The 16,929-nt window shown below is 42.0% G+C and overlaps 6 protein-coding genes across 6 annotated transcripts; 1 reads left to right on the top strand and 5 right to left on the bottom strand.

The window, feature by feature from the left end:
• Positions 1-116: 116 nt before the first annotated feature.
• On the top strand, positions 117-3,089 carry LOC6740328 (arrestin domain-containing protein 17). The gene is made up of 4 exons (XM_016180855.3): positions 117-350; positions 975-1,130; positions 1,608-2,450; positions 2,518-3,089. Exons 1-4 carry the CDS (start codon positions 236-238, stop codon positions 2,670-2,672), a joined length of 1,269 nt encoding a protein of 422 aa, XP_016033519.1. The 5' UTR covers positions 117-235; the 3' UTR covers positions 2,673-3,089.
• LOC27207548 (axoneme-associated protein mst101(2)) lies at positions 2,725-5,065 on the bottom strand. The gene is made up of 2 exons (XM_016183235.3): positions 4,734-5,065; positions 2,725-4,667 (listed from the first exon to the last, which is right to left on the bottom strand). Exons 1-2 carry the CDS (start codon positions 4,921-4,923, stop codon positions 3,208-3,210), a joined length of 1,650 nt encoding a protein of 549 aa, XP_016033518.1. The 5' UTR covers positions 4,924-5,065; the 3' UTR covers positions 2,725-3,207.
• Positions 5,066-5,403: 338 nt separating this feature from the next.
• LOC27208510 (sperm-specific protein Don juan) lies at positions 5,404-6,571 on the bottom strand. The gene is made up of 2 exons (XM_016184067.2): positions 6,346-6,571; positions 5,404-6,290 (listed from the first exon to the last, which is right to left on the bottom strand). Exons 1-2 carry the CDS (start codon positions 6,437-6,439, stop codon positions 5,524-5,526), a joined length of 861 nt encoding a protein of 286 aa, XP_016033517.1. The 5' UTR covers positions 6,440-6,571; the 3' UTR covers positions 5,404-5,523.
• A 380-nt stretch (positions 6,572-6,951) lies between these two features.
• LOC6727029 (sperm-specific protein Don juan) lies at positions 6,952-8,037 on the bottom strand. The gene is made up of 2 exons (XM_002102391.4): positions 7,820-8,037; positions 6,952-7,761 (listed from the first exon to the last, which is right to left on the bottom strand). Exons 1-2 carry the CDS (start codon positions 7,911-7,913, stop codon positions 7,076-7,078), a joined length of 780 nt encoding a protein of 259 aa, XP_002102427.2. The 5' UTR covers positions 7,914-8,037; the 3' UTR covers positions 6,952-7,075.
• A 717-nt stretch (positions 8,038-8,754) lies between these two features.
• LOC6727028 lies at positions 8,755-12,803 on the bottom strand. The gene is made up of 3 exons (XM_002102390.3): positions 12,206-12,803; positions 9,569-12,150; positions 8,755-9,009 (listed from the first exon to the last, which is right to left on the bottom strand). Exons 1-3 carry the CDS (start codon positions 12,684-12,686, stop codon positions 8,962-8,964), a joined length of 3,111 nt encoding a protein of 1,036 aa, XP_002102426.1. The 5' UTR covers positions 12,687-12,803; the 3' UTR covers positions 8,755-8,961.
• On the bottom strand, positions 12,802-14,803 carry LOC6727027 (sorbitol dehydrogenase). Its single transcript, XM_002102389.4, has 6 exons — positions 14,658-14,803; positions 14,566-14,599; positions 13,730-14,199; positions 13,263-13,481; positions 13,083-13,204; positions 12,802-13,029 (listed from the first exon to the last, which is right to left on the bottom strand). Exons 1-6 carry the CDS (start codon positions 14,709-14,711, stop codon positions 12,846-12,848), a joined length of 1,083 nt encoding a protein of 360 aa, XP_002102425.1. The 5' UTR covers positions 14,712-14,803; the 3' UTR covers positions 12,802-12,845.
• Between the last annotated feature and the right edge of the window lie 2,126 nt (positions 14,804-16,929).

Here is a 16,929-nt window from a genome sequence, read left to right as displayed (position 1 = left end):
ATTCAAGCTAGTAGTAATTATAAAATAACTGTGATAAATACATTAAGTTCTATGCCGAGGGCAGCAACACATAAAACTGGTCATATTAAAATATCGGCAAGAGCTTAGATTACTTTTCATCCCTAGATACCGACAACGCCCATCTCTAATCTCTGAATTCGGCGAACGCAGGGCGTTTCAAAACAGACCGAAAAGTCGTTAACTTATTGGTGCCTTGAGCCACAGAATCTCTAACATGGGCCTTAAAGGTTGTGAAGTGCAATTGGACAACCCGTGGAACACCTACTACGCCGGTCAGACGGTCAACGGCCAGGTGAAGTTCACGTTCGACTCGCCCAAGAAAGTCCGAGGTAAGTGGGAGAATCCCAGTCACAATTGTGGGCTGCGCTGGAGATTGCTAATTAAAACCCCAGCTGCATACTATTACTCATAGAAGTGACGACACCTGCGTAAGAGTCAATGATTAATTGGAAATAGAGTATATATATAAATATAGCACCTTCGTCTTCAATGTGCAGGATGAGCACTTGCTTTCGCTGGTAGTTTCCTTGCTAACTTCCTAAATCCTGTCCCAAAAAGCCGGCGCACCACCCACAAATGTGGGTTGCTCCTTCGGTTCCTAAACGACCTTGTTTTCAGAAAGCTGGCGGTTGCTAAACCCTCCAAAGAAATGCACTTTCTCCTCTTGTCAGTTGGGTGATAACAACTATAAATAGCTCCAAGTGTGAATACAAAAGAAAGTAAATAAATATGTAGTAGATTTGACGGGGGGCATGTAACCTATGTGGCAAACATTCCGCCATAATCAAATTTTGAGGTCACCAAACACGGGAGACAGATGCTGCCTGGTACCGATGATGTCATCCGTTGAGTATGCCGTAGAGAGCTTTTCATATTATTTATAGCTAAAATTAAAGCGCCACAGTGACGTCGTCGATTGTCATTCCGTAAATACAGCCACTTGTTTCTCGTAGGTATTATCATTCGGTTCCTGGGAGAAGCCAACACCGAGTGGTCAGAGGAGAAGAGCGTGACCACCAGCGAGGGCAAGACCGAGAACGAGGTGACCCAACTGAAAGGGCATGAGGAGTACTTCAAGATCCAGTACTATCTGCTGGGCGGCAAAAACAGTAAGTACAAAGAACGAACCGGGAATTCAGTCCACGGATGCCACGCCTTAGATCTCAAATGATTTCGAGGATTTATTCATTGAAAGTGTTTATTAAGACACAAAGATCGCAAAAATATAAAATTCAAAAAGCATATATTTTTATATTCTATGGTGTAAGAATTGGGCAAGAAGATTTTTGTTTAAAATTAAATTTGTTCCTAAATGAATCGAATAAATGAGATTCAAATTAAATTAAACTGATTAAAATTATTCAGCTTTACACATCCCGGCTTTTTATAAAATTGAAATTAAATTTGGTAATTACTATGCACCTTATAGCATTAATAACTTCTTCTTTTTTTATTTAGTATATATGTATATAAAATAATATACCCTTCCCCTTAATAGACCCTTCCTCTGCGTGTAAGAATTGAATACTTAATAAGCTAAGCGTGACCTTTTTAAAATGCTAAAAGCTAAATGTATAATTTTGCAGGCTCTGAGACGGAACTGCCGCCTGGCACTCACACTTATCCATTCACCTGTGCCCTGCCGCCTAATCTACCCTCATCCTTTGAGGGCGAATTCGGCCACGTGCGCTATACCATCAAGGTGACGCTTGATCGTCCGTGGAAATTCGATCAGGACATGAAGATGGCGTTCACAGTAATAGCGCCCGTTGATCTGAATCTCAATCCTCGAGTCAAGGAGCCATTCAGGCTCGAGCTAGAAAAATCCTTCTGCTGTTTTTGCTGTCGCTCAGGACCGCTGGCTGTCATCACGAACATCCCGCAAACAGGATTCGTTTCGGGGCAGGTGCTTCCCATCACCTGCGAGGTGGACAACACCAGCAACGTAAATCTCACGGCAGTGAAGTTTGAACTGCGAAAGCTGGTCACCTTCCACACGAACCAGCCACGGAGCGAGAAGCGCGAGTCCAAGGTGATCATAGCCAACTTAAGTGTTGGCCCGGTCAATGGCGGCGAGTCTCGCACGTTTACGCAGCAAATGGAAATTCCGGCGTTGCCACCGACTAACCTCCTCAACTGCGGCATTATAGCTTTGGACTACGACTTGCATGTGGAGTGCGAGGTGAGCGGTCCGCACCGCAATCTCACCGGCAAGGTGCCAATCACCTTGGGCACTATTCCATTGGCTGGCGTACGGCCACCTACTCAATTTACGGATGCTCCGTCCGCGGTTCAGTCCGAGGATCCATCGCTGGCTCCCACACAGCCAGTGAGTCCGGCCAGCCCTCCTGGAGGCGATGGCGTGGGTGGTGCTCTGGGCTGGAACGTGGCTGACAGCACTGGTGGTGGATCACTGTATCCTAATATACGTGAGTATAAAAATTATGGAGTTTCGTGGATTCATAATTCATAAATTATTCCATTTTCATTTTGCAGCGCCACCCCAGTTTGTGGAGACACAGTACCGGGCACCAACGATCGCCGGTAGGGACGACTCCGAGCATACGCAGATGATCGGGGACGGAGCCTTCGCACCTCGTTATCCGACCTTCCAGTTTAATAATGCCACAGCACCGCCAGCAAACCAGTGATCGAATCTCTAAGCTAGACCCACAATGATATTCTTAAACTTTGATGTCGAACTATTTTTTTCTGGCTGTCTCTGGAGGGTTCTCTTTCGCAATTTTTATCGGCTTTGCATTTATGGAATAATAGCTTTCCGTCCAAATAGGAAGCATTAACAGCTGCAGTCAAAATAAAAAAGACAGTTTTTTGAAATGCGTAACTTCCGTTACTAATTAAATAGCTTTCGGTCAGTAAATACAAGGAATTAAGGCTTTATTGTTTTGACTGCATCTGTGTTTAATTTAATAATCGTATAAATACGCACAATTGTCAATTCCGATTTAAAATGCTCAAATTTAATTTTTTTCTGTTTTTATAAGCCAGCAATAGTGCCTGAAACTGATGTACGACTATAATCGTAATAAAACACAAAAGATAATGAAGATTTGATACATGGGCATAGCCAAATCCTGCGAGCCAAATGTGTTGAGCCTTGAGGAACTTGTTTTATACAGAGCATTGGGAGATCCAAGAACTTGGAATGGTGCTATAGTTCCATATCTACTTCTTCTTTTTCTTGCAGTATTCATTCAGTTCCCTGGCCTTTCTTGCTTTCTTCTCACACTTGCACTGTTCCTTCAGAGCTATTTTTTTGCATTTGGCCTTGAGGATCTTCATCTTCTTTTTCCTTTGTCTAAGCTTCTTTTCGGCTATTTTTTTGCATATCTGGAAAAGTCCTTCGGGATTGGCCTTCGGTTTCGGTGGTGGGGCTTTAGATGGTGGAGGGGATGGACTAGCAGCTTTGGGTGGTTGGGCAGGAGGCGGAGATGGCGTTTTAGCGATCTCCTTCTTCACCTCCTTTTTGATATTATCTTTTACATCCGTTTTAGCTACTGGAGCAGATTTGCTAACCTCCTTTTTAACTTGGGCTGCTTCCTTGAACTTGTATTTAGCGCATACATCAACTTCTTTTGGTTTTTGCTGTTTGCTGATTTTCTTGCACATCGCTTTTTTCGCTTTCTCTGCGCTTGCAGCTTTTTGTCTGGCCTGCTCAGCTTCTCGCAAGGCTTTGAGTCGGTCCGCCTCCAGCTTGGCGGCCTTTTCGCATTCCGCCTTCTCCTTGTTGGCCTTATCCTTTTCCGCCTGCTTGCGGCACTTTTGAATCGCGGCCATTTTCTTACACTGCTCTTTCATTTTCTTGGCCCTGGCTTTTGCGGCTAGACCCTTGAGTTTCATCTGCTTGGCTCTCGCCTTCCTCCTCGCTTCCTTGGCCATTTTGGCGCACTGTCTCTTTAGTTCGCACAGATCTTCTTCAGGCCCTTTTTTGGCTTCCTCTTCGGCCCTTCTCCTGGCCTCCTCTTCTTCGCGTTTCCTTTCTTCTTCGGCTCTCTTCCGGGCTTCTTCAGCCAATCGGGCGCACTCTTGCCTTTCTTTTTCTTCTCGACATGCTCGCTTGATGGCTTCTATTTTCGCCTGCTTTTCGCAATTCATTTGATCGGCGATTTTCTGGATGGCCTTGTTTAGCTTTTCCAACTCTTCCTCCTCGTCGGGGCATTTCTTCTTACATTCTTCTTCCTGCTCACAATCTCCCCTTTCTTTTTTGACACACTTCATGCATTGCTCTATTTCCTTCTTTTTCTGACATTTTTTCACCTTGGCCATTTTCTTACACTTTTTCATTGCGACCTTTTCCCTGCACTTATTTAACTTTTTCTGGGCTTTAAACTCCTTGCACCTCTTTTTAAGCTTTTTCATGTCATCATCTTCATCATCGCCTTTCTTTCCACCACCCTTGCCACATTTCTGCTTCTTCTTACCTCCACTTGACCCTTTGCCGCACTTTTCTTTCCCACACCCCGCGGCAGAACTGGCGGTTTCACAGAAAATTTTTCGCTTCAAGGAAGTCTCACCATCCATCAAATCCTTTTTAAAGATCCTCTGGTTCAGCCGCTTCTCCAGGTCTCCCAGGAACGCACTACTCAACGGCTGATCGAGTCGATGGCTAAGTGTATCACAAGCACCTGAAGACAAAAGACGAGATTCATACATTTTATTTGCAGAAGCGTGAGTAATATTAGAAATCCCACCTTCCTGGCAAATCAACACGCTCTGCAGCTTTTTCGGCGTTCTCCCATAGTCCTGTTTTGATTTCTGCACAAGATTCAGATCCTTCATGCATTTCACTACGTGATACATCCGGAGACACCTGCTACAATTGCAGACACGGAAACAGGCATCAGGGTAGTGGCTCAACGCCAGCGAGGCTCTTTTCAACATGTTTTTTTATGCTTCGGTTCCAAAATTTAACAGATAATTTTAAGGACAAATCGGGCTAAAATGCAAAAATTAAGAGGATTTTGACCCGATCTGCGCCATTATTTTCCGAAAACTGGGAAATAAATGGGCCTGTATTTGACGTAATTATCACAGTAAGTGTGTGAAATAGTAAAATAGACTAAATATTTTTAATTTGTACTTGTTTAGATCTCTAACGGAGGTATATAAAAATAATAATAATATTCTTATGGAAAGACAAATATGAGTGGGGAATTTGCGGAGTCGATATTCCGAATTTTTTCCATTAGGACGGCAAGACAAGTCATGACGGCAGATAATGAAAATCCAGGTTTTTTTTAATGTTAAGCTACTCATTCTCAAGAAAGTTAGGTTACATCTGACCATACGGTATAAATTAAGATTATACACGAGTGTTTCATTCTTCCGTGATAATATATAGAATTTTCGAACACTACGAAGTGAAAAGCCAGATTGGCAAAGTTTTTATTAACCACAATCGTACTTCATTTTTAATGAAACATGTTAAAGAATTCCATATTTTTGATTTTTTGATGAGTCCGCGCTAGCTTGATCGGTCATTTACTTCTTTTTGCCCTTTTTGGCCTTTTTCCTGCACATCTCTTTCTCCGCCATTTTTTTGCATTTTGCCTTTGCGGCAAGGTTTTTGCATATTCTTATCATTTTCTTAAACTTCTTCTTCTCGGCCAGCTTTTTGCACTGCTCCCTCTCGGCAACCTCCTTGCACTTTTTCTTCCAATTTACAGCCTTCTTTTTGCATGGATCCTCTTTTTTGCAAGGATCTTTCTTCTTGCAGGGGTCAACTTTCTTGGGTTTTTTAGCGCAAGGATCTTTGGGGCAACAGCTTTTTTTCTCGCAGGGATCTTCTTCTTCACAAGGCTTCTCTTCTTTGCAAGTTTTTTTTTTCTTGCACTTATCCTTTTTCAGCAACTTCTTGCACTTCTTTTTCATCTTATCCTTTTCACATTTTTCTCTTGCTGCCAGCTCCCTGCACTTCTTCTTTATTTTTTCCTTGTCGAGCTTTTCTTTTTGGGCTAGTTCCTTGCAGATCTTCTTAACATCACCATCATTAGCTTGCATGGTGATTTCCTTGAATAGCTTCTGGCATTCTTTCATCATCTTTTCAAGATCTTCACGCTTTTCTTCCTTTAACGAAAGGTTTGATTTCTTCCTCCGGTCTTGCTGTTGCTCCAGATCTTCCAGGAACTTTCGGTGCATGGGGTTGGGGCGTCCATAGTATTCGTTCTTGATGACGTGAATCACTCCAATGGAGCCGTCTCCAATTTTCTTAGGCTTTTGACTGGGCTGGCTTTCGGGCTTGAGAATTTCTAGTCCGAACAAGTATCAGTTATCTATTAAAGAGATTACAGTTTGGGTTCTTACCAATTTTTCTTAAATGTTCAAGTGCATTTAGATGGTAGGGCCTTTTAACAGAAGTCTGGAGGCACCGATAAACAAACGCAGGTCTCTTTAACATTATAACGGTAAATTTAGAATTTTGCTCGTGGAAAACGAATTTTTACGAAAAGCTAAGCATAGGAACAAAACTAAACTAAAATATTTGAATTCTACCAAAACGTGATGACGTTATCATCTAAGAAAACTTGTGAAAGTGTTAAAAATATCTAATATGATTTCAGATCCGTTTCAACGGTAATCACACCTAATTAATTTCCAATTACATATTCAAGCCACAAAGATTCCACGCTATACTTTTATATTTTTATATAACCGTGCCTCGTATAATAATTAGTATATAATAGATTCCTTAAAAACCATGTCCGTCTGCCTATCGATCCTTCCTTCTGTATGAACGTCGAAATCTTGGGAACTATATAACGAATATATATATAGTGACGGCTGTGATTAGGAAGTTTGCCACGCCCTCATTACTCGAAAGCTGGGGGTTACATCCAAAAAGATAACAGATAACAGAATTATTAGTGATGGTTTCCCCCCTTGTTATTGTTTTAAATAAATAAAATCTCATTTTTGGGTAAAATGCCATATTGTATATTATGAAAAAACCAAATTTTAGATAAAGCCGCGTTGTACAGAGCTGAATGAATTAAACCAGGTATGTATGTATTTCATTGAATAATCCGCGAAAACTTTACTTTTTCTTGCATTTGTCTTTTTTAGCCATTTTCTTGCATTTTTCCTTCTGAGCCATTTTTTTGCACTTTTTCTGCAACTTTTTCATCTTTTCTTTCTTGGCCAGTTTTTTGCACTTTTCCTTTTCGGCCAATTTTTTGCACTTCTTTTTTAAGTCACCCTTTTTCTTGCACGGATCTTTCTTTTTGCACGGATCTTTCTTTTTGCAAGGATCTTTCTTTTTGCAAGGATCTTTCTTTTTGCAGGGATCTTTCTTTTTGCAGGGATCTTTCTTTTTGCAGGGATCTTTCTTTTTACATGGGTCTTTCTTTTTGCAAGGATCTTTTTTTTTGCAAGGGTCTTTTTTCGCGCACTTGGTCTTTTTCTCCAATTCCTTGCATTTTCTTTTCAGTTCTTTCTGCTTGCACTTTTCTCTTTCAGCCAGCTTCTTGCAGGCTTTTTTGATGTCGCCACCTTTTGCAGCCATGGTGATTTCTAGGGCTAGCCTCCGGCATTCATTTTTCATATTTTCCAGTTCATCCTGATTCCCTTCCTTAAACCACTTGATCCTAACAGTCTGTTGCTGCTCCAGGTCTTGCAAGAACTTTCGTTGCATTGGATTGACGGGTGCAGAACGAATGTGCGGCGGATCGTGAATAGAGACATCGACAAATTTTGTTTGCCCCTGATTTGGAAGGTCATCAGCTGTGAAGAAGTATTAACAGTCATATGTGGTAACCAGGCCTACGAGTTTACTGCATACCTTCCTTAAAGTTTTCAAGGACATTGATGTGGTGAGGCCGTATAAAAGTGGGCTGTAAGCACCGACGTAAAATTAAAGCGGTTCTCTTAAGCATTTCGACAAAAATTTTGAAATCTTGTACCAAAAATTTTACAAAGAATTTTGAAAAAACCACAGCTGGAGACTATTTGTCTGTGGAATCAGAATCTAAACTGAATCTGAGATCTAACCTGCCCCCAAAACTTTACAAGTTCAACTGACATTATTATCTCAGATCATCAGATCAAAATCAATCTAATGAGAAATTTATCGTCTCCCAAGAAACTCTTGGATCCAAAAGAACTTAATTGGCTGCTAGCAATAAATAAAACAAGATGCAAAGCAAAATAAACTTCATTAAATCATACTGAAAATTATTTCTTATACCCGTTACTAGCAGATTTAAAGGTTATACCAGGTTTGTTGAAAAATAAGTGGAAGAATAAAACGTTTCTTATTATATTTTTAGGATCACAACCCAAGACGATCTTAAAATGTCAGTCTGTCCGTCCGTCCATCTGTCCGTCCGTCTATCTGTCTGTCCGTCCGTAAAAACAATGAGTTCTCGGGATTCAAGAGACACGCCCACATTTGATTTCACAAGCAAAAAATTCAAATTTCTACCTCTCTGTTTTAGTTTTAGATTAGTAGATTTCGAAGTCTGCAGCAGCGTTCTGCATTAAATGAAAAAATGCATAAATTTAGTGGAAAGTGCACTCGTTTTTAGCAATGGATTTATAACCAGGCTTTTGAGTAGATATTATTGTTAATATAAGCAGGACACATAAGCTTCCTATATGTAAATTTAGAAACACGATTAAGCCAAAGACACTAGAATACTAGTGTCTAGAATACTAGACACTAGTGTCTTTTATTAAATCCACCCTGTATCTACACAAGCAAAAGTTTTATTTTAATGCTTTGAAATTAAAATTTTATTGCGGATGAAAATCACTCGAAAGCCAAATCGTAGCTCCTTAAATATAAACTGTTTTGGGTTCCAGAATGCCAACAGCTCGACCCCATTTTGGTCATATGCGTCCAGGCATTATTCAATCCAGCCCGATATCCAGTTTCAGTCACATCAACATCTTCGGTCTCGTGATGTCGGGTAGGTGCGCAGATTATTTATTTTTCCTTGAGGTGTTTGCCGCATCTGGAATTATAGAGAACTGTGTGCCCATCGGTTAGGTTAGAGCATTTAGTCTTGACCTACAAACAACCTAGGTTGCCTCTCCCAGAGTTTTATTTATATTTCTAAATGTGTGTTCATTTTGCCCGGTTGTACTATCAAAGTTGAACCGACGCTGATTTGCGACACCTTATCAAAGCCCCGGGGTGGTATAAAATTTTAATTGACTCTGAATAATTCCCTCGTTTTCTGCGATGTCGTGTGAAATGGAGCTAATCTATATACTACAGTTTGCTGGGCGCCAGTCACCTCGATATGACATTCAAAAAGGTCTCCGATAATAGTTCGCAGTATATTTCCGTTCTGTTTGCCCCCAAAATTTGGCCAAAGAGTGAGTTACTTGAAAGTGTGCGTTTCGATTCTTTAACTGTATCGAAAAAGGATCCCTAGCGACATTAACATATTGTCGATAATATTCTGAGCTACAGTAACGCTAAAATATTATTATTTATGTGACCAAAACTACATCCATGATTGTACCCATAATCTATAGGCTAAGGACTGACGTAGTGTTTTCGGTTCAGTGAACCCAATCTTACCGAGAGCTGACTTAAGAATCGCGATAGATGGTTAGAAAAGCATCGACTATCGCAGTCATCGTCGTCTTTTTCCTTCGCGAGCTTCTTCAGCCGTTTCATCTTCTTGGCACACTCCTCGGAACCACCAAGGATCTTGATATTTCTGGTCTGCTGCTTTTCCCGGAGAAGCTCACGTGGTGATTTTTTGGGTGAAGAGCATTCCGGCGAGCCTCCCTTTATCTCAGTGTCATCATTTTTTTTCGCGAACATATCTAACTCCTTGTTGACCAGCATCCTATCCCGATTCTGGCACCCTGTGGCAATACCATATGGTAAAATGTTCATTGAAAATGTGCTCATGCGACGTTGACCAGTAAAGGAAGACATTTGCCGTTTGCCCTCGCCGCTCTTTCCACGGCCCAAGATCTTGTCAAAAAAGTGTTGGATGAAGCTTTTTTCAACTCGTGGTTTCACCGGCACAGCAGGGATCACTGGGATCTCACCCGTAGCTTTGTCCCGGAGCTTCAGGGCTAGCTCCCCATCATCCAACTGAGGCTTTTCTTTGCTTGGCTGATTTACCTCGACCGCAGGCTTTTCGTCCACCTTGGTTCTGGTCTCATCCATTGAGGTGGGTGCCTTGACTTTGGCTTCCTCCTTCTTGGGCTTCACCTCTGGAGCCTCTAGGCTAGGACTGGATTCCTCGGCTTCTTCTTTGAGTTCCGTTTTACCTGTTTCCGACAGGGATACTGAGGAAACCTCCGGAGACACTGGATCATAAAGATCGCTTGGTGTTAGCTCTGATGTAGTCTTAACTTTGCTATCACTGCTGCTTGACTCGCCTTTCTTAAATCTTTGCGGCTTTTGTGTAGCGTCGTTTTTGATACCACTCTTATCGGCGGATTTCACGAAGGACGAAACCTTCTGTGCTAGATCAAAGCTTTTTAGTTCTACAGGCTTTTCTTCATTCTTTTCACTCTTGGCAGACTCGACCTTTTTGTTTGGCTTATCACTGGTTTCTTCTCGTATAGTGGAGTCCAAGTTACTAAGTTTGACGAAGTAGTCTTCTTTGGGCTTGTCTTTCTTATCTGTCTCGTCCTCTTCTCTGATGGCTGAGTCCAAGTGGCCAAGCTTGGTGAAGTGATCGTCAGATTTATTGGCAGAGCCAGTAGTACCAAGTTGGCCTTTTTCGTGAATTCCGATTTGTCCTTTTTTACCCGATGGCGATGATAGCATTGCTAGAACTTCCGCTTGACTGCTTTTAGTTGCTGACGACAGTTCCTGTAGTGTCCACCAAGCACCTGGATTATCATTAAATTTTTCAAGTGTCTCGAAGAGTTCGTTGACTTTGCCTTCCTCGTTCTTGTATTGCTCACCATCGTGCTCGTCTTTGAACATGGCCACTATTTCTTCTGTGGACTGGCTTTTAGGTTCGTTATAAGTAACTCCAATTCTTTTAGCGTTGTCTAAGCCAATAAATGGATTTGGTATTTGGCTATCGGCGGGATTTAAACTGGATAGAGGCTTACTTGAAATAAATTCTTTGGGTTTAGTTGTTTTAGTTTTGGAATCCGACTTGGTGTCCTTTTTACTCGACTGTAGTTCAGACGGCGGAATAGGCTTAAAAATTTTTCTAAACTCAGTTGGAGCTTCATGCTTGGCCACAATTTTTAATGGCAACTCTAGTTGAGTGTTAACCTTAGAGGTTTTTTTTGAAGTTGAATCCCGACCCGAAGAGAGGGTACTGGTATTTGGAGACGTCTTATCTTTGGGAACCCAAGTATTTTCTTTTTTAACCAACGTTTCAATAAAATAGGGCTTTTCACTTTTAAAATCTATAGGGGCCGCATTTGCATTTATGATTTTGGTTTCCGAGGTAGATGCATCCTTTTTACTAACCGATTTAAAATGTTCCACCCATTTAAGGATCCTATCCCGATTTTCTTCGTTCTCGTTGGGTTTGTCGATATAATTGAATCTCCTTTCATGAGATTTATCTAGCATCTTCCTAAATTCTTCACTTCTGTCGCCGAGTGCCTTTGAATTGACCGTAATACCCGATATCTTACCTTCCGCAGGCATGTTAAAGCTGGAACTCTCACCAATCGGAGTTTGTGCATCTTTGGCTTTAGGATTAGGGCTTTGTTTTAAGCCTTCAATATTTGCAGTAGATGTCTGAGAATTTTCCGTTCCCGTTTGAGCCTTTTGTAATGGGCTGGATATAACTTTAAGATCGAGGCTTCCACTTGCATCAGTCTTGGAAGCTGAATTTGATTTGGAATTTTCCGGCTTTGAACTAAAAGATTGAGTATTACTGATTTGAGTCTTGGAACTGTCTTTGGCTGTGATTTTATCTTTTGATTCGTGAATGTTCGGAGAGGCTTTTTGAGGTGTCTCGTCTTTTGAGGTCGAGTCAGTAGATTTGAGCTCCGCTTTAATTAGAGGGCAGTCTTTCCGAAAAGGGTCAACACCGAAATCCGACACAGAAGCTGCCAGCGCCTTTAGTTCGGATTCAATTGAACATAAGTTATTTAGCTTGAGCTCATCTTTCGATTTAGTAAAGGAAGAGTTGGTGGACTGAGATGGAACTGACTTTAGATCATTATCTGCATGGAAGAGTTTAATGTCTTAACTGTAGCATTTTATCCCAGCCTTGCTTACCTTTGTTTTCTGTAGTCCTAACCGAAGACCCAAATTCAACCACCTTCCCTACCATGTCATCATTGGACCCTGAGGAACCTATGTTATCTGAGCTGCAGACAATGGTTTGCGGATTTGGAGGCTTGACTTCCGTAGGCGAAGGCTGGGAGCGGTTTGGTTGATCCTGGAGGGGCAGAATCTCTGGCCTGACCTCGTACGGCAACTCCGGTCTTCGCTCTCCAGGAACCTTGGGAGGTTCGGGGGGCGCTGCTGCCGTCCCCAATCCCAGAGTACTCTTTTCTGCATTATTCCCTTCGCCCACTTCCTGGTTCAACGAACCTGGACCCTCCTTCCCAGCCGATTCCCCGGACTTTGAGGAACTGGTGTATCGACGTCGTCGGTATGAACAAACCCCAAGAGGGCGGTAGGAGGACCGCAGGAGCCCCAAGCAGTGAGTGGTTCGGCGACATGCCGCGATACCGCCAAAAACAATGCCGGCCATCTGGCTGCTAAAAGAAGGGGGTCGACTGGAGTCTCAACAAATTTTGGGTTTCGAATAAAATGTGTGTCGAAACTTAAGATTTTGACTAGTGCCTATTGATCGACACCGAGTAGTGTACTGTGTTCTCTATACTATATTTTTATCGACTTATACAAGTGTTTAGAATTTGCGAGGATTGTTGGTGTCTCTGGGCTGCACGTGGATCATGACCTTGATGGCGCCACCCAGTCCCTTTCGTGACGTTTCAAACGCCTTTGCCGTTTCCTTGATATCGAAATGGTGGGTCACCAGCCGCTTAACATTCACCTTTCCGGAGGCGACAAGGGCCAGGGCAGCGGCATAGCTAAAAGTAATCATGTTTAAGCAAATGATATCTTTCATAAAGATCAAACTTACTCATTGCAGTAGCGGAACACGCCGCGGATGTCCACTTCCCGGGCAAGGGCATTAATTAGGGGCAACTTGACCTCAGGTGCTCCCATGCCCACCACCACCACAATGCCACCAGAACGAGTGGCCTGAAAGGAGTCGGCGCTATAGCTCTATATTTCACCCAAAACCTTTATGATTACTTACGAAGATGGCCAGGCGGGCACTGCTCTCTGCTCCACAGCAGTCGATGGACTTGTCCGGCTGACCGCCCATCGTTTTTTGGACGAGCTCTGCCGTCTCCTCGGCAGTCTGATCCCGCTTCAGCAGGAGCGTGTGAGTTGCACCTAGCTCTTTAGCTACATCGAGGCGTTGCTGCACTAGATCCGTAATCAGGATCTCAGACGCACCCATGGCTTGAGCAGCCTGTAGGATAAAAGATATAAGATATATGGATTATCTTTTTAAAAATATTCATCGCTCTCAGCTCATAGTATTAGGAGCGCATGTGTAAGTTTTAAATGTTGACAAAGTTCTTATTTGTTTTTATGGAGAGAGATTTTAAAAATATGTTTATTCCTTAAGAGTTTTTGTCAGGATCTAACATCCTTTTCTGACCTTAGATTTTTGTAACCCTTCATGGAATTGTAAATGATTTAGTAAAGCTAACTTACCATTAGAGTGACCAGGCCGATGGGTCCAGCTCCCAGGATGAGAACTTTGGAGCCCAGGGTGACCTCCGCCCGCTTGCAGGCATGCACGCCCACGGACAGAGGCTCGAGCAGGGCGCCTTCCTCCATGGTGACGTGGTCGGGCAGCTTGAAGCAGAAGTCCGCCGCATGCTTGTAGTAGCGGGTGAGGTTGCCGTCGTAGGGGGGCGTGGCACAGAAGACCATTCCGGGGCACAGGTTGTACTTGCCCAGCTTGCAATGGTCGCACGTGCGGCAGGGTACACCCGGTTCGATGGCCACGCGGTCGCCGACCTTCAGTGTGGTCACCTTCTTGCCCAGCTTAGCCACCACGCCGGCGGACTCGTGGCCAATAATCATGGGCTTAGTGAGCACAAAGTCGCCAATGCGTCCGTGTGCAAGGTAGTGTACATCAGAGCCGCAAATGCCGACACTATCCATGGCCAGGAGAACCTCTAAGAAACAAAAACCAATACCATGAAATACGAAATAGGGAACTTTTGTATCTAACGAGTTTTATAACTACTTTAATTGAGTAAATCTAGTTAGTTCTTGATAATGCTAAGTTCAATCGCTTTGCGGCTATCAAGCTGACAAAAATTCATAGCACTTAAAGATTTAATCATGTACATTTAACCTTGGGATATTTTGTTTGAGGCAGTAGGTCATCAACGTGATAAGAAGTACTATGAAAAAGGGGCTGAACTAAACAGTGTATGAGTGGAAGAAATATTGAAATAGGGAATTTACAAAAAAGTATCCCATTTCTAACTACTTTCAGAACTTTCAGTTGATCTAATTTTTTTTTATTTATTGCTTACCATCATCGGCAATCTCTGGGATAGGACGTTGCTCCTGTTAACCAAATAGACATGGTCAGTAATTATTCGATGCATGATCCTGTTGTCCTTACCAATCGCATGTCCTCAATGCCGTGCAGCACTGCTGTCAGATTATCCTTGGCCATTTCTGTGTGTTAATTGAATTATTTGAGAGCTCTAATAACTACACGCTCGAAAAGCCGATTCACAACTGATTCAAATATTTTAAACCTTACACTAGTGGACTTCTGAATTCGCGGTTATCAGTTATCAGCGTGACGTAGGACCAGCGATAGGAAAATAATAGGCACCACACCCACTCTCGTTTGTGGTCAAATGTTATCAGTGTTATCACCACTTGAGTACAGCTGGATGTGTGTTTAGAAGGTGTGTATGCATGTGCCTGTTTATATGTTAGATCGTGTAGATGAAGGGTGAAATTGTAGTTAGTACACTCAGAAGAAAACCCTTTCCCAACGATCTCGATTCGAGATCGATCTCAAGATCTAGCCAAGATCGTATCATGCTCAGCATACTCAGACCGAGATCGAACCATTCTCAAAGGACCTTGCTCTCATTTCTCTCTCTTATTTTTCCAGCCTTCACATCACGTACCTCTTGCACACTCTGAAGACCGATACAGGATCCGTTTGAAAATATCAACATTAAGATCGTTTTCGCCTCGAACTCAATATGGTTTCTTATCATGGAAATGATTGACGCTTTTTTTTGTTCTCATTTTTTCTGGGTGTATAAATATTGATAAATTCATATCAGTATAGGTATTTTTTGGATCCAAATAATGAATTGGAGTTTATGATATGACTTGCATATTATCGGGATTTCCCGGGAGTGAGCTGTTGCTTCTGGTTAAGTTAATGGCCTTATTACCAAGGTTGCAACGATGGCTATTGTAATGCATTTACCATGAAGTTATCATTCTGAGTACAATCTAGTTTTGGTTATTCAGGTTAAAACTATCTATTAGATAAAAATAGGTCTGAACTTTCATGTCCCTGCGCATTCTTAATGTTATGAAAATCAGATCACAGCACCCCTACAACGTATGTCCTTTCAAGTCATGTATGCTTTAAGTACAAATGGGGGGATGTCGTCAATGTGTCATTGCGGACATTTAACAGAACATCAAAAGTGGTTGCGCCATAAATAAGAAGACCCTAGCTTTGGCCCCACAACTAGTTCACAACCACCCCCAAGCAGGGTCTGCTGGTTCTCCTGGAACTGAACCATTTGTAATTTTTTGCCGGGGCAATAACAACGGCAAACAAATTTTAGTCCACTTCTGTTTTATGGCAAATTAATGGAGCGACATGCTGGCCCATGTTCGCAATGGAACTTCACTCCATGCACTCGAGCCTAGCAGGTGGCCCCAGCATCCGGCCACTCCCCCCATTTCTCCTCCCTCCATCTTCATTCTTATCAACCTTTGACCCACACATGCCGAATAAACATGGTTTATGGCGCACTCTAAACGAGGATTCCTACAACTTCATGATTTTAAAAAGTTTTTTACATTTAGATAGAAAGATTATCACAATTTCTCTTGTATGATTGCAAGATTGTTTTACTAAACTTAAATAAAACTTAACATAATTTTAAACAATTTTAAACATTTAACAGATTTAAATAAAGTATGGATATATTTTCCTTTTTCATATAAGAGTTTCCATACCACAGTTTTTAACATATGCATATAACAGATTTGAAATTGGTTATTACCCTAATGTAGGGTATTCAAGGTCTTTAGACCCAGGGCACTGCTGTTCTTTTCGTTTTAGTTGCTGCTACTGCTGCTGCTGTCACTGATGTCGATTTTGCGCCGGCAGTATGTTGGGTGTTGCTTTCTTTTGGCTTCGTTATGTGTTGCCTGGACGGGCTAACATATTGGACATTTATTATTTTTCGTGAGTGTTTTTGCTCGTCGAGTAAATTATGGCGGTGCAATGCGGGTGGATGTGGACCAAAGCAGCAGCTCTTGCCAGAGATGGTACTTCAGGTACAACACAACATTTACAATTAAAAATAAACTATATATAAAAATAATTAGTGCTTAAAGTTTTTAAATATCTAGCGTTTTTATTTCGAATAAGAAACTATATATTTAGCGATTTAAGTGGAATAGTTCTTTACACAATTTAGATTTGAAACCTTCGTAATTAATAATATTTATTTACTATTAACCCCTTTCTTAACCATTTGGGTTATTCTCATCTGCCGCAGTCTGTCCGGTTTTAGCCGCAAACTTTCACCAGGGTCAGGTTGGATCTGCATTAGTACCATGACCATTGATTCCGGAGAACAGTTCGGAATCGGATTGAAATAACATGGCAAGGGTGGGAATAA

This window comes from Drosophila simulans, chromosome 3R (assembly GCF_016746395.2).
Source record: "Drosophila simulans strain w501 chromosome 3R, Prin_Dsim_3.1, whole genome shotgun sequence".
NCBI classification, from domain to species: Eukaryota; Metazoa; Arthropoda; class Insecta; order Diptera; family Drosophilidae; genus Drosophila; species Drosophila simulans.
The sequence above is the reverse complement of the archived record's forward strand: the minus strand, read 5'-3'. Positions and strand labels throughout refer to the sequence as shown.